The following is a 16,385-nucleotide window of genomic DNA, read 5'->3' as shown; positions in this document are numbered from 1 at the left end:
GGGGAGGCAGCGCCGGGCCCCGGCCCCCCCCCCGGACACCCATTGAGGACGTTTAGTATTGTTTTCTTTTCTTATTAAAAGTACTTATTAAAAACGACAGCTATCTCATGGCTAAAGCATCAGTTTATTTAAAAAGTAGTGAGTTACTGGCTAAACAACTTATTGTTTGTTAAAAAATAACAAGTATTACTCATTGAAAATACTATTTACCACCTTCTATCCCCTCTCTGCGTGTGTCATCCCTCTTGGCCTCTTGTTTTCGTAGGGTTGCCCTCTTACACGTGTGCAGGTGCTTTTCCCCCAGCTCTGCTAAGTTGCTGTGGGGTGAGGAGCTGGGGAGGCTGCTGAGTTGTGCTCCCCCCAGCACCCCAAAAGCCTGGCTGGGACCATGCCCTGGGGATGTGTGATGGAATGGATCTGGGTGCCTGCGTGGTCCTGGGGACATCAGTGGCAACGAGATCCCCGGAGACAGGGGCAGCCCAATCCTTGGGGACAGGAGGAGCCAGATTCCCGGGACAGGGGCAGGCAGATGCCTGGCAGCCCTACCACTACCTCTCTCACCGCATCCTGCCCTGGACACCCCAGGAATGACCCCTTCCTCCCCCGGCTTCAGCCCCGCCGTGGCTGCAGGGCTGCGTTTGCCCCCAAGGCTTTCCTTCGAAGGGAGGAAAGGCTGAGGGCTGCAGGGAGAGCTACTGGGAAAACACTGAAATCTCCTACTGCAGCCCTTCCCATCTATAAAGCGCCGAGCTAAAGTACAGTTTTTAAGCACCAGAGAGTACTAAAGTCTCTTTAAACCCCCAAACTATCCACGCTCAGCACAGGCTCTGCTGTGATTTACAGTCAACTAAAAATCCTCAGCCAACAGGTGTGAATTTGGGTCGATTATTTCAATATAGCAGCAATTTCCACCTATCCAGCCGAACGCAGATCCAATTAGGTGAATTAAACGCCTCGCTGCCTTCCCAGTTTTCCATGGATCCTGCGTGAGAGGCTCCCACGTGTCAGAGCAGAGACCCCAAACGTGCCAATGCACAACCAGCACGGGCACAGCCCATGCCATCGCCTCCGGGGGTTATCTCAAACACTCCCGGATTTTTTTCTGGGAAGAGGGTAAGATTCCAAACAACTTCCCAGCAAACTCGGCGGAGGAGTGCACCTCGACTCTCCAGCCGCGGGTTTCAAGCAGTTTTTCGATGTTATAAAAGGAGAAAAGGCTTTAAGGCATGACTGGGCTCTAAAGCAGCTGGGTTTTTGCTAATTCCCCCTGTTCTTAAGGCAGACTCAGGCTTGTGGCTGCCTGACTCACCCCCAGGAATGTTTTTCTGCAAAACAATAAAACATCTGCACCAGGGCAGCTAACAAAACCACTCCACGGTTGATTGCCTCCCCCAGGACATCTCCTCCCCGGGCACTGACCCAAGACATCGGCTCTGTTTTTCTTCTGAAGGTGTTTTGGTCCCGCAGGCAGATAAAGAATCGGGAAGAAATCTGAAAGCACTTGGGATTGCACAAGAACCAGGAAATGAGATTGGCAGCGAGAGAAGCAAAACTTAATTAGCAATTTTGGTGACCAGGCGGTGACATCAGTGGCAGCAGGCTGTGGGCAGGCCAGACGTCACCCACCCCACAACTCGTGGGTGCTGCCCTGAGCAGAGCACCTGGGAAGGAGGTTGGCATCCAGGGATGCGCCCAAGGTCCCTGAGCAGCGGTGGCAAAGCCAAGCAGGTCTCCCCCATGTCCTTGACGCTGCCCTGGTGACATTCAGGGTCTCCTGCAACTGAAGCTGGGGTGCAGCTCGAAAGCAGCCACCTCCCTCTGTGGGGTATCTTAGGGACACATCCATGAATGTGGTTGCAAAGCTCAGCATTTCCTCATTCTTCTTTGGAAACCATCCCGGGGCAGGAGGAAATGCACCCCTTGGTGCAGCCATTTCCCGGAGGCCTTGCAACAGAGCTGGCGCTGTGCCGGGGAGGCGTCAGCGGCTCTGCCTCGGCTCCCTGCTCCCATCTCCATCTCCGTCCTGCCTGGGGAGCTGGAGCCCGCGGGACCGGCCTCAGGGCTGGAGAAGCAGGGGCTGACGCTGAGCAGGAAGCACGGAGATGGATCTGCATCCCTTGGGAAGCGTGGCAAACCCCAGCCGAGGAGAGGGGAGCTGTCTCCCCAGAGCCTGAAGCGCTGCGTCCTTCACAGGCAGCAGGGCCAGCACCGGTGTGTTCATTGTGATACGAGGGTTCAGCCGAGACCCTGCACCTTCCTGGCTCAGCTGGCTATGGGAGAGCCTCATTTTATTCCCAGTGAAAGCTCTGGCTTCCCTCTTGGATGTGCCCACCTGTGCAGAAACAGCCTGGAGCTTGAGTGGGCTCAGACCAGGGAGAAATGAAACAAAATGCAGGCTGTGCTAATGCTCACCAGAAACCTGGCTTGGGAAGCAGAGATCCTCTGTGAACAGCTGGAATCACTGAGCATCAAACCACCCAAAAGGGGAAGACAGAACCAGCACCGATACTCCCTCACCTGGTCAGAGCCCACCCACCCCAGGAGGGCAAACATGGTGGGTTTGTGGTGTTTGGGGACAGAAGGGACAACAGCAGCCTGTGGGTGCACAGGTGTGGAATCATGGAGTTCCTAAGGGTGGAAAACATCATCGAGTCCAGCTGTTACCCCAGCACACCCAATGCCATCACTACACCATGTCCCCAAGTTGCCAATGGTCCCATCCCTGCCCAAACACCACCCCTGAGGCAGCTCGCCAAATGTACAGAATTATTTCATACCAAAAAGGATTTTAGTGAGCAGGAAAGTGTTTCTGCCATATAAGGCTGAGCACCTGCTTAGTCAGTTTTTCCTGGGATCAAGCCTTACCTCACCACAGCCTAATTCCAGCCATTTCTATAGCAACAACTCTGTTACACCAATAACAGCGAGCACGATTCCCACCTGCATCCTTGAGGCTCTGGAATAACATTTCACCCCAAACAAGCCCACGCTCCCTGCAATCACCGGGCTCCTGCCCGCTCCCTCCACACCAGGTACAGTAAATATTAACCACCACGAGGCTCCCGACTCAGGGAATCAGTGACTGGCCCAAGGTCGGGCAGGCGGCAGAGCTGAGGGCAGGAAAGCGAGCAGGGGTGTCCTTGGAGAAGTAAAAGGTCACAGATGAAATCTCCGGAGGACTTTGTGGAGCCCGTTCAGAGCTGCAGCTCAGAGGGGTTTCTCTGCATGGAGGACAGCAGGGAGAGAAGCTAATTCTGCTTTGCTGCTACAGCCCGGACCAACCATCACCTCTGGTGTCCTCTGGGATGTCATCCCAGGGCCCACAGGGATGCAGCAGGGCTGTTCCCCTTCCCAGTGCCTTTTTGGGGGGCTGATGGATCAGTCTGCAGGCAGCGATGCCTGGAGAGCCCTCCTGGGGAGACCTGGCAAAGCCCTAAATACTCCCAGTTTTTATCTCTCTGACTTTGAAGCTTTATCAGCCCCAGCACTTTCAGCCTTGCCAAAACACACCAAAGACGTTTTTTGCTTTGATAGGAGTAAAAAATCCTTAGGAAATTCTTCAGATTGAAAATCTTCAGTAACACAACAACGTTTTACCACAAAGGGGTTAAACACGGACTAATTTACCTCCTGGGGTGACTTTTTACACCTTCCCCGTGGTGCTGCAGCAGGGCAGGGGGCTGGGCCTTGCCTGTCAGATCCCTCCCCACACCGGCCCAAGAGGGATCATCCCTGGGCACAAAGCAGGGATACTGGGGTGAAGAGTTTGGGCTTTACTCTAAATCTTCCTCCAGGATTCAGGAAGCCACTCAGAACTGAGGGAGTTTCTCCCTGGTCGCTAAACCTCCAAAGCATCTCCCAGAGACCTGGACCACGGAGCCCCATGGGAGAGCATTCCCTCTCCCCGGGTTGGGTGATTTTTGTCCTGCCAAACAGTTCGATGGGGAGATTAGAGGGAAGGCAAAGAGCAGGATCGGCAGGAGGAGCCCGGCACAAACACCATAAAGGGATTAGAGGGGCTGGGGGCAGAGCAGGCGGGAGTTTTCCTGCGTACACTGCGCTGGAAGAGACGGCTTCTTCCAGCTGAGGAAACCAGGGGGATGCTTTGGGGGAAGGGGGTGGCCCAGCAGGGCTGCTGGAACGGGCTGGGAATGTGCTGGGAGGGGGCAGGAGGCGGCCGAGGTGGGTCAGATCCATGCTGAGGGGTCCAGCAGAGACCACCCAGTGGCCAGGGGGGCTGTGCTGGCATTCCCCTGTCCCCAGTACACACCCACTTTTACACTTTTCCTGCAAAACAGCTGAACTGACAGTTTTCCTTTACAGTTAAAACACATTTAGGCAACAGCAAATCTCCTTAGATTTGCACCCAAACCACTTTGCCTTCACTCAAGTAGTGCTGCCACACCTTTTTCTGTGCACACACATATAAATACAGGCATATATGACATATAAATACATACTATATGCACACACACATCATTCTTTACGTCATACTTGAATATGCCTGGGGAACCCACAGTCCCAACCCAAGCAGTTCTTCAGTGGCCACCAAAGCACCCAGCACCAACGCTGTGAGGCTGAGATCCTTCCACTCAGACAGGATCCCCTGCAGGGATTAGGAACCCCAATCCCCTCCAGGGGCTCCCCTGCAGCCTCACAGGTCTGTGGGAGCTGCAAATGCAAGGCAAGCTCCCCCACAGCACAGAGCTGCATTGGGGTGTGCTTGCAGAAAGCTCTTACAAATTATTTTTGCAGAATCACAGAATCAGTGAGGTTGGAAAAGATCCTGAGCCTCCTTTTGTCCAGGCTAAACAACATTTTGGAGGTTATTTTCAGCTTGAGGGATGTGTGGACATTTGTAAGGGTGAGGCTGCTCTCCACAGGCAGCAGAAAGGGCTCAGAGCAGAGCTGCCCTGAGCATCCCCACTCCTCCAGCCCACAGACAGAATAAACCCCAGCTATAAACCCCAAACAGCTCCCCCCCAACAGGCTTTCGTTTTAATATCCTTTGTAATCCTGTGACAGCGACTTGGGGCTGTAGGAAAAGAAACTGGGGGAAAAGGACGTGGCACATGGCCAACCTCAGGAAACCAAAGGGAGAGGGGACAATCTCCGGCTGAACAGCTACACTTTGCTGATTGTTGAGGCAGGAAAAGCAGCACAGGCAGGAGTAGGAACACGAACCCCATTGGACAGGGGAACAGCTGGGCTGAATTTCACCCAAACCTTCCCTGGGATCACTCACAGCCAGGAAGGAAAAGCTGCCTGTGGGACACAAACCAGGGCTGCCCCTGGGAGCAGGTGGTGGGGGCCAGGGCAGCCCAGGGCTGCTTGGACAACAAAAAGGATCAGATTCCCTGTGATCTCTGCAGAGAAGGACCCAGCAGGCTCTGACTCACACGGGGAACTTCTTTATCATCTCTTCAGAGAGAGAAACCACCGTGAGCTGGAGCTCCCCACAATGGACCAGGAGCCCTCTCCCACGGGCTTTCACCCAGCTCTTCACTTTGGGAAAGGACAAGTGACAGAACGAGAGGAAAGCTGCACCAGGGGAGACTGAGATTGGATGTTAAGAAAAAAATGTCGTTGAAAAGGTTGTAAAGCACTGGCACAGGCTGCCAGAGAACTGATGGAGTCACCCCTCCCTGGAAGTGCTAAAAAAAAAATGTGTGAATGTGGCACTTGAGGACAGGGTTTAGTGGTGAGCAGTGCTGGTGCTGGGCTGACAGTTGGACTTGATGATCTTAAAGGTCTTTTGCAGCCTTAATGATTCTATAATTCTGTGGTTGCTGCCCTGTGACATCCCTCCCCAGAATCCCGGAATGCAAACCCAGGGAATTTTAACCAACAGCATTTATTTCAGCACAACTAAGTATCAAAAACCTCAACGTGCACCCAAACTCAAATAGCAGCAGAGTGCTCAGAGCAGTGTCTAACGAAGCAGAGAACCACCAAAAGGTTTAACTCCCTTTTAATGTAAACAGAATTATCAGCACCAGCAATTGATGCAGCCGGGCAGGCCTCAGCCTCCTCGCCCAGCTGGTTTCACAGCCTGCATCCTGTTTGGCAACCCCATTTTGCAGCCTTACACAAATGCAAAGCTTTTTCACTTCCCTCCCTGCCCACACCGAGCCCTGCTGCTGCCAGCAGGGCCTTCAAACCAGCGGCACTTTGCTTGTCCGAGTCATGAGGGGATTTTTCCCAACAAAAGAGGAGGAGACTCCTCACTGGTGGTTTTTTGTTTTCTCAGTGCTTACCCAAACCCAGTGCTGCTTTCCTCAGCAACATCATCTCCTTGCGATCACATGCTTTCAGGAGCTGGGATTTTAAAGGGTAAAAAAATGAACGAAGCACTTTCAAGGCAATTTTAGAGCTTGCAGCGTTTGGCCTGCGATGCACAGAACAAGGCTGCCTTGAAGTGGTGCCGTGTCTGAGGCCTCCAGTGCAGCTGGGTAGGTATTTTGGGGGAAAAAGGTTTGTTTTCTAGGGAAAAGCACCTCACTGCCAGCTGATTGCAGGCCTCTTCACAAAGAAAAGGTAAATTCTGGCAGGTTCATGCAGGGTGAAGCAGCCAGAGGTGCTTCAGCACTTTGGGCAGTGGGTTTGAACTTCAGAGGCTGTAACTCCATCCAGATCCTACAAAGGCAGAACCAAAAGCTCCCCTTGGTAGGGCTTTAATGGGAATTTAAACCAAACCCAGAGCCCTAGAAATCCCTTGTTCTTGGGGAAAACACTCTCTAAGCACTTCATTTTGGCCTTGTTTAACTCCTTTTGTGAGTAGATTGGTCCTAAAGGAGTTCCTTTTGCTTCCCAGCAAAGCATCCCCATCCATGCTGGTTCCCATCCCCTTCCCAGCTGAGATTAGGCTGATCAGGTTTGTTTTCCTGCCAAAGCAACAGCCACTCCAGAGTTATCATCCCACCTGGGCGCTCATCCCGAGCTCCCAACACGATCCCTCTCCAGACAGAGACCCAAATGCAGCTTCTGTCACTGCCCAAATCTTGGGGAGCTCTCCCAGACTGGAGCCACCAGATCGGGGTGAGCTGGCAATGATGTCCCACATCCTCACCTGCCCCTCATCTGCTGCCCAGCATGACCAGGGACATTTTTGACCCTGTGGATTTACCCTTCCTCAGCAGCCAAACCCAAACCATCAAACTGGCGACATGGGGCTGATGAGCCCTGAAGGGCATGGTCACGCACAGCAGCCCCCTCTGCACCCCCAAATCTGAGCCTGCAGCTTGGCCAGTGGGGCTCCAACCCCCCAGAATGTCTGGAAATGCCCCAAAACATCCAGAGCCAGTCCCTGGGAACCTCTGTGTGCAGCTGGAGCAGTGACACAGCCAGACTCAGGCCCCCCAAGCCTCATCCCCTTGCCCTATTTTACCCCCTAGGATGGAGCACATCCCTCCAGCACCTCCTTCTTCAGCTGCCCAAAATTTGGCAGCAAAATCCCCTTGCAAGGATCAGCTTTGTCTCTGCTTCCCCTCTCACCTGCATCTCCACAGCTGCCGGCTCCTGCACTGCTTCCCACACAGCCGGGGCATGGCTCTCACACCCTAAATCAACCCCCTCTTCCACCCTCCGGCCTCTCCAGGCTGCAAAGTCATTAATTACCCCTTGGTAATGAACACAAAGAGCTCTGGGACGTCCCTGATGGGCTCGGTGTCGTTACAGGTGTCATTTCCCCCGCGCCCAAGATGCTGCTGAAGGCAGGGGCTCTGCTGCCCTCTTGGCTCAAGGCTCAGGTGGCCACAGAACAAGCCAGGAAAAGTCACAGAGAAAAGTCAAATTTATTGTTCTGTGGGACCAGGAGCTTGTAAAAGACTCATCGTTTTTCAGCTGGGCTGGGCTTGGAAAGGCTGGTACCTGCCTTGGGGGAGAGAGGTGCTGGGGCCAAATGAACATTGGCATTTCCTAGGGGTAAACTGAGGTGCAAAGCAGCCACCGATTGCTCCATTCCCAGCAGAAATGGATTTGGGATGTTTTTTGCTCATTTTGGAGGGACTGACCCCAGTGGGGGCCACAAGCCAGCTCAGCACGGGGCTGAGCATGGGGCAGTGGGACAGATTTCAGTGAATAAGGGGGTTTTTAACCAAAACTCATGCCTGGGACATCCAAAGGCACCTTTTCACACCAAGCCCTCTTGTAAATATTTATCCTGCTCCAGCCTCCACCAGCGAGCAGCCCTGGAGGTGCTGGCAGGCTCGAGTGGCCTCTTGCCAGGACAGGATCTTTTAAAACTGCTTTTGTTTGTGCTCAGAGCAGGACAAGTCACCAAGGTCCTGGTTGGTGGGTCTCAGGGGATGTGGCCTTTCAGTTTCCAGCCTCTGCTCCCTGCAAGTCACCCTCGATGATTGACTGGCCCACAGATTTTCCCACGGCCGTTTTCCAGCTGTTTTGGGTGCAAAATAAACTTGAAAATGCATCTCATCCCCTGCAATGCTGCAAAGCTGATTTGGTGATTTGGAGCCCTCACTCTTGGGGCTGGAGGAGCAGAGAGAGAGAGTGGATTGAAAACTGGGGGAGTGGTTGGGTGGTGATGGGTGGCACCAAGTTTAGCTGGCAGCCAGTGACTGATTCTGTATCCCAGGGGTCAGTCCCAGGAATCCTGGCTCCAGTCCTGATTAACATTGTCCTTAGTGATCTGGATGATGGGGCAGGATGTCCTTTTGACAATTCTTGCTGTTGACACCAAACTGGGTGGGCTGGGTAATGTGCCAGAGGGTCGTGGTGCCACCCAGAGGGACCTGGACAGCTGGGAATGGGGAGGCAGGAATCTCACAGAGTTCAACAAGGAGAAATATAAAGTTCTTCTTCAGAGAGGGACAAGCACCAGCACATGCTGATCAGCTGGAAAGGCAGGAAATGACCTGGGGGCCTTGGTGGCCACTGACTGGAACTGAGCCACCAACAAGGGTGGTGGCACCCTGAGCTGCCAGGTGTTGCCTGAGGGAGTTGATGTTCCACCCTTGGAGATGCTCAAAAGCCACCTGGACATTGCACCGCTCTCTGGGTGACCCTGCTTGAGCAGGATTTTGGCCTGGATGGCCTCACAAAGTCCCTTCCACCTCCACAGCTCTGTGGGGGAGGAATAAAGCTCAGTCAGAGCGGGATGAGTTTTGGCAGGGCACGTTCATCCCTGCTGCGGCGAGGCTCTGCCAGCTCAGCAACAGGAAGCACCTTTGCAAGTCACCACCTAAAAATGTGGGTAAATGGCCCCTGTTGCTGCTGGGCAGGGGGCTCTGGCAGCCCGGGCTGCCCACACACCAGACTGGCACTGCTGGGATCCCACAGCAACCTTGGGGCAGATCCTCAGCCCTGCACCCGGGGCTTTCCCCAGCCCTGCGTCAGCAGCCTCGAGTCCTTCCTCCCACGGGTGACCGCTGGGCTCTGAAATCACGAGAAACCTCCCAGCCACTCATTATCAGTATTAATATGCAAATAGTTGATGTTTCCCGGGGCAGGAAGGGTTGTGGGAGGACCAGGGAATGCGCAAAAGGAAGCGTTTGTACCCGTAAGCTTCTGCTGAAACACTGAGGTGTGGCTGTGGGATCTGCTCCCAATTCCCTCCCAGCAGTGATAATCGGGATTAACCAAGGAATGGTGTGGTCATGCTCCTTACAAGCACACGAATCCATCTCAGAAAGGCATAAGGAAATCACCTGAAAATACTACAAGCTTAAAACCATTTTCCTCAAAGTGAATAGGGACCATATTCCCAGAAGTTCCTTTAAATCAAACGTGTCTGGAATGGAAGGATTTTACTGGAGTTACTAAATGCTGAGTAACTGCTCAAACTGAGGAGAGACCATAGGGTCTGGGGGGTGCTTAGGGTAGGTTTTGGGGTTTAAATGTAGCCTGAGCTACCACTGCTTGCAGGGCTGTAGATATACTTTAATTCCTGGTTATTTGCCATGCCTGGGGGCAGCTCTGGGTTTCACAGCTGCCAGTCCCGAGGGAATCACTAATGAACAGTTAGTTAAGAATAAAAAGGTGAATGTTGACCCGCAGAAGTGTTTAGGACCAGAATCGTTAGAGTTATGCTCCCTGGTGGAATGAAAAGGGATTATCCTGATTCAGTTCCTCGCTATCCCTTGCTCAGCTGGGTGTTGAAATGTGAGGCTTCTTCTGTTTGCTGGCACTTTGGCTAATGTGGGGACAGGGACAGAAACTTTTCCCACAGACATAAACAAACATCCCTTATTTATGCCTCAAATCACGAACCCAGAAGTATTTCCTCCTCCAAGTAAGAGCCCAAATCCAAGGTGTTTGCTGCTACCCACAAGCCTCAGGCAGACTCTGGGCCCTGGCAACGGGATTTATCCAACAAGAGTGTTCTGACAGCAGGGAACAACACCTTTCCTCTGAGCCTGCCAGGTGCACGAGAGACACAAATTCAATTAAGCTTCAGAGCAACCCTGGTGAGGCAGGCAGGTGGGGATTAATCAAGGAATTAATTAGTACAGAGAAGCCAAGTTAGAAAACAAACCTGTCAGTCACTTCTGCCCTGCCCTTGATAGCGAGTTCTGGGATAAACTGGTTATTTGGAGGCTGACATTAGACCCCAAACCCAAAGTGGAGTACTGGGAAGAAAAACCTTGGTGGAAATCCCAACTATTGCCCAGCTCCTCTTGGGAGATGAGGAATTGCTTCCTCTCATCCTCTCATGGCAGCACTCACTGCAGCATTTTCCAGAAACCCAGAGAAAATCCAGGTCTCTGTGCCCGGCTTTGCTGATGCAAAAAGCAAATCCCAGTTACTCTGTTAACTGCAGGTTTTCCATTGGAAGAGGCAAGATGGAAAGGGGAAGGACATTTCAGACAGATTTGGGGAATGGAGAAGTGAGGCGTGAATCCTGTGTCATGCTCACGGGTTGAGTCTACAGCAAATCCTAAAAATAAACCCTGACTTCCAAGCTGTTGCCTTACCTCTCTCTGTCTCCTGGCTCTAGTCCTCATTTCAATCAATCAAGAATTTTGAGTCGTAAGAATGACACCCAGGAATTACTACAAAACTTGAAATGGGCTTTAACTTAACAAGACAAAGCAGAAAAAAAAAATGAAAGAGTTAATTTTTGTTTAACTCGATGGGGAGTCACACAAACCATTGCCTGGAGAGCAGCAGTAGAAATGCCCCATCCCTGGAAGTGTCCAAGGCCAGGTTGGACAGGAATTGGAGCAACCTGGGATAGTGGAAGGTGTCCCTGCCCATGGCAGGGGGTGGAACAGGAGCTTTAAGGTCCCTCCAAACTCAAACCAGCCCGGGGTTCTGTGATTTTATAATCAGAGCTGATCTGGATGTGAAGGGGAGGAATCAGGACCCACATCCAGCCCTGCAGCTTCGAGCATGGCAGAGTTTTTCTCGCCCTTCATGTATCAAACCCCTTCACATATTCCAGCCCTTACAACCCCAACAGCATTGGGCTGACACCTGTGGAAAGCTTTGCCTTTAGAAATAGCTCCTGTTAAAGCAGAACATGAAAAAATCATCACCCAGAGCTACAGGGGACACTTACCCTGTCCTCCCACGAGGGCCAGGCCGTGGTGCAGCCGCTGGCAGAGCAGCAGAAGCTCCTTCAGACTCCCCAGGCAAGAACTGAAGGGCAGGAGGAGGCTGCACAGCGGATGGGAGATTTCAGCAGTGAAACTCCAGCAGCTCAGACAACTGCAGGCAGCAAAAGCAGCAGCTGGATTACCACAACAGCTGGGTTTTGCTCAAAATCCCCCAAAAGCAGGAGCCTCTGGGCTTGGAGATACCGGTGAGTTGAGCAGAGGCAGGGATGGAGGCGAAGGCGTCGTTTGGCCCCGCTGGGCGTGGGGAGCAGGGTCTGGGCACAGCAGGAAGCACCGAGGGGTGCAGAGCTCAGCAGGGCTGGGCTGACATCACTTCCCAAACCGCTGGGCTGACACCACCTCCCAAACTGCGGCGGTGCCAGCGGGTGAGTGACCACGGCAGCAAGGCCAGGTGAGCTGGGCAGCCAGTCAGGGCTGCTGCAGACACCCATAAATGTGGGCAGCTGTGACCTCAAGGGCAGAATTTGACACCAACGGGGCGTTGCAGCTCCCTGGCTTGCCCTCAGCTGCAGCACTGAAATCCAGCAGCTGTGGGTGCAGTTTGGCCCAGTACAAGCTGCAGAGTGGTGGGATCATAAGCTCTGGATGGGGAGAGGTGTCCCCAAGTCACACCAAATGCCCCAAACAAGCACCATATGGTAGGCCAGAGAACGGGAATTTCTGAAAATGTCTTCCCAGGCAAAAGGAAGTCCCGAGAGGGCTTTGCTGAGATGTTCAGAAGATGATCTCCAGTTTGTGGGCTCCAGCAGTGTCCTGATCCGAGCCCAGCCTGTGAAACTGCCTCCACCTTCATTTATACCAACCCTTCTCTCTGTAAGGCAGGACACGTCCACAGCTGAGGTTAAAAGCCCAGAAAGTGAAATCCAGATGCTCCATTCCGATGAATTCTTTAGGACCCGGTGGAAACAGTCCCTGCAGGAAGGTTAATCCATGGATGGTCCAAACTTGATGCTTTAAAGCCTCCCTGAGCTCTCCCGTGAGCAGCTCTGGGGTGACCGGGACTTTCACTGACTCACTGTGAAAGGGCTGCAAACTTAAATTCAGCTAAAAAGGAAGTTTCTGACAAAAGTGTGGTTTAGGGTGCAGCCCACAGAGTCTATTTTGAGCAGGGCCACCAGCCCCCACAGCCTCCTGCCCTGAAGCCACACGAGGTGACATCCCCCTGTTCTCCCCTTCAGGGGAATCTGCACATCGTGACCTGGAGCATCCATAAAGTGCTGCTTCACGTCTTTTTTGGGGTATTCTGGGGTGTGTGTCTTCTTTTGGACCAAACAGCACAGCTCAGTGCAGTGGCTGTGCTGGTTTGGGGTCAGAGGCACTGCTGGTTACAGCACCTTCGGGGGATTCTTGGGGATTCCTGTCCAGAGGCCTTCCTGGTGTATTATGACATCACAGCACGGCCCTTCCTCGCTGAGGAGTCACCCCCTCTCCTTCCTTGGGGAAATGCGTGTCCAAGGGTGCTGAGGGGTGCAGAGTCAGACCCAAACCCCTCAGGGGGCTGAAGGTACAGACAGGTGCTCACTGGCCACCCTTGGCTGTGTCCTCCTCACCCTGGACCATTGGTCAGCCCAAATGCCAAGGGGAAGGTGAGTCCCCACAGAGTCTGGACTCAGCTTTGGGTTTCACCACTCCCTCAGGTCTCTGGGGGTCCACACCACTGCAGACTGGTGGATCCTGAGCTCTCCACCACCACCAGCTCCCACCCCAGGGTACGTTCCTTGGGCAGGACTTTCTCCAACAGAGCTGCAGAGTGACCTGAATATTAAAAAACCCAAACCAAACCTACAACCACCACCCGAAACAAGGCTCTGGGTGGCAGTCCTGGGTTCCTCTGCATTAAAGGTGAGAACACAAACATTTGTGCTATAAATTCAGCTTTTATCCATGCTGGATCACCACCAGCTTCCAGCCAACACCTTCACTGGGTCCCAGGCTGGGAAAGCCAAAGCCGGCAGAGAGACACAAGGGCTGCAGGAGAACAGAGACAGTCTGAACTCTGTGTGTGTAAAAGAATTTATTGGGAGTAAACAAGTTTATATTTACAGGGATAAATCCAGCATGTGATCATCAGGGCAAGGCAGTCCTGGCCCTTCACCCTTCCTTAAAGGTGCATCTCTCTGTCCCTGCTCAGTCTGTCTGTCCTGCTGAGGCTGGGAGCCCAGCGTGGTCCCTGGGGCCAGTCCTCCCCTGCCCTGCTGCAGGAATTAACTCAAACCCTTTTTCCACAGCCAGTGTTCCCAAACTCCCACGGGCTCGGGCAGAAGAGCAGGGAGAACATCCCTCAGACACACACTCAGCTCTGGGGAAGCAAATTCCCCCAGCACACAGCAGCACTTCCTGAACGTTTTCCCTCCTGACACCTTCTCCATCTGCTGCTGTCGCTTGTACCTGCATGGATCAGGACAGGGGAACAGAGCTGAGGCACAGTTTCACAGAGTTTATGCTTTGAAATGTGCAGAAACTGTTCACAGCTACTTCTGCCTCCCTTTTCAAAACCATCTCAACACAAGGCATGAACTTCAAGGTAGAAACTTCATTTCCCCTGGGTGAAAGTAGAGATTTACATCCAAATTACTGCTCCAGCCTGCCTGGGGGAGAGGATTGGGATCTTCCAGCCCTGGGTGACTGAACAAACACAGCATCAACCACCAGGAACGATTTGCGAACAACTGAGCAGCAGACAAATGTGCAAATGTATCTGGTGGCTACTTCTGGATAATGAATGCATAATCTATTCCGACTCCCCTTCCTATCTGCTTCTGGATAATGCATCTGTGAGCCTGAGTCAGGCTCACAAATGGTTGGCAACGAGGAAAACAGGCTGTGTTTGAGCCAAACATTATGTTCAGCAAATAAGGAGCAGTTTGGCCACGGGCAGCTGCTGTTGGAGCCCAGTGTCAGAATCCCTCCCGTGCTCCACGATTCCCACCCTGCCCACAACAGCTCTGGGGGCTGCAGGGTGCAACAGCTGACTTCTGCCTCTAAAATCTGATTTTATGCCTAAATAGCAGAGTCTGAAAGAGCACTACGGTGTTCCTTCCCCACCTATCTGCTCATTAGAAAGTGGCTCTTACATTTATTTGCCTCAGCTGCTGGGAAGGCTCCAAAAATGCTAATTCCAAGGCCAATGCAGTAAATTGCATTTGGTGGCATAACCCTGAGTCACTGGTTCAGGGCATTTTTCCTCCTCTTTCCTGGATTAACTCATTTTAACAAAGGTGAGGAAAAGCAGAAAAAAAATTTGCAGGCTCTTAGTGCATGAGACTTAACAGGGAGCCAGCATTCCCAAAGTGCTGTGACTTCTGGGTGTCCCAGGGGAGGCAACTTCTCCTGGGAGTGGTGACAAACTGGATACTGAAGGTTTTCCAGCCACTTTGGGTAACGCTGCTGCCTGGCCACGCGGTCCTGGAGCGGGAGGAGAGGAGCCTGAAACCACTGGGAGTCTTCCCAGGGCTGCCCACGCAGGAGCAAATTCCATTTTTCCCCTGGGAAATCTGCTCTCCATCCACTCAACCCTTGGGGAAGAAGGAAGCAAAGTCACACCTCGGGCTATGCCACTGCTCCACAGTGGCTCCTCAGCAGGCAAGGATGAATCCCCAGGAGGAAGGGGCTCATTCCCTCTCAGCCCTGGAAAGCTGCAGGATGCAGATCCCTGGAGGATTCTCTCCGTGTGTGAGGTGCTGCAGACCCTGAGGGGTGGCTGCCTCTGGCTCAGCAGTGTCCCCACGCTCCCAGATCCGTGCTCAGGCTTTCCGGATGATCCTTCCCGGTTTCCTCCAGTCCCGGTACCTCTCCCTGCGCACGGAGTGCACCAGGGGCCTGGAGAAGCTGGAGGGGGCTGATCTGGTGGTGCTGCTGGTGAGGAACAAAGCAAGACATTGTTACTGGCATGGGACAGGGCTGGGGCACTTCTGCATGCAGTGGAGGCTCCTAAAAGGACAGGGAATTTTGGTTCACCACCACCAAGGGATCAAGTGCAGGATTCTCCTGCAGCCCCTGATGCTCAGAATGGGCAGAGAACCACGGCTGAGCCTCTCCTGTGCACCTGATGGGTGATGGGAACCTTCCCTGGAGGTCTTGGAAAGAGCTGCTGAACTACAGGTGCAGCTCAGAACCCCCTAAACAGAGCCCCATAAACCCCACGAACAGACAGAGCCCCCAGGATCATCCCCTCTGGCCAGGGGGGTCACTGGAACCAACCCCCTTCAAAACCTCGAGTATCTTTGAGCATCTGTGAGCAGTCTTCCTTAAAACCACTAAACCCAACAGTGCGAACTCCTGGCACTTCTTTGGGATTTTTGCCACCCTGGGTTCTCTCAGGGAGTGATCCTGGGGGTGAACCAACATTCCATGAACCAAGCACACCCCGATTCACCACACCACGTGCAGAGAGGCCCAGGACAGGGTCACAGAGCCCTTCCAGGGCCTAAAGGGGCTCCAGGAGAGCTGGAGAGGGACTGGGGACAAGGGATGGAGGGACAGGACACAGGGAATGGCTTCCCAGTGCCAGAGGGCAGGGCTGGATGGGAGATTGGGAAGGAATTGTTCCCTGGGAGGGTGGGCAGGCCCTGGCACAGGGTGCCCAGAGCAGCTGGGCCTGCCCCTGGCAATGTCCAGGGTCGGATGGGACTTGGAGCAGCCTGTCCCAGTGACCCTGTGGGGTCAGTGGAGTGGTCTTTACGGTCCCTTCCAACCTGACCCAGCCTGGGATTCTGTGACAGATTCCCCCCCTGCCCACAGCGCTGGAGGAAAGGCGAGCAGGGAGCGCAAGGGACACGGGACTGTGCCGGGAGAGGCTGGGGGGGTGAG

The 16,385-nt window shown here is 53.4% G+C and overlaps 1 protein-coding gene and 2 long non-coding RNA genes across 4 annotated transcripts in view; 1 reads left to right on the top strand and 2 right to left on the bottom strand.

Annotated features, from left to right (window-relative positions):
• LOC108448178 overlaps nucleotides 1-4,917 on the top strand; it is a 5,139-nt gene extending 222 nt beyond the window's left edge. Inside the window, exons 2-3 of the long non-coding RNA XR_001863974.1 lie at nucleotides 1,721-1,728; nucleotides 4,907-4,917. This is a non-coding gene — a long non-coding RNA (uncharacterized LOC108448178). The remainder of the gene's footprint in view (nucleotides 1-1,720; nucleotides 1,729-4,906) is intronic.
• LOC103619753 (glutamine synthetase) overlaps nucleotides 1-11,914 on the bottom strand; it is an 18,115-nt gene extending 6,201 nt beyond the window's left edge. Inside the window, exon 1 of one of the 2 annotated variants that reach the window (XM_008638318.2) lies at nucleotides 11,519-11,914. Coding sequence is in view for 1 of the 2 variants with exons in the window: in XM_017740347.1 (XP_017595836.1) it covers nucleotides 7,495-7,547 (53 nt within the window). In the remaining variant the exon portion in view is untranslated. Of the gene's footprint in view, nucleotides 1-7,494; nucleotides 7,563-11,518 lie in introns of those variants that run through there. The other variant, XM_017740347.1, reaches the window with a different exon arrangement.
• A 1,657-nt stretch (nucleotides 11,915-13,571) lies between these two features.
• The window catches only part of LOC108448182, a 6,158-nt gene continuing 3,344 nt past the window's right edge, over nucleotides 13,572-16,385 (bottom strand). Inside the window, exon 2 of the long non-coding RNA XR_001863976.1 lies at nucleotides 13,572-15,431. This is a non-coding gene — a long non-coding RNA (uncharacterized LOC108448182). The remainder of the gene's footprint in view (nucleotides 15,432-16,385) is intronic.

This window comes from Corvus brachyrhynchos, unplaced genomic scaffold (assembly GCF_000691975.1).
Source record: "Corvus brachyrhynchos isolate BGI_N302 unplaced genomic scaffold, ASM69197v1 scaffold305, whole genome shotgun sequence".
NCBI classification, from domain to species: domain Eukaryota; kingdom Metazoa; phylum Chordata; class Aves; order Passeriformes; family Corvidae; genus Corvus; species Corvus brachyrhynchos.
Note: the sequence above shows the minus strand (reverse complement) of the source record. Positions and strands in the feature narration are given on the sequence as shown.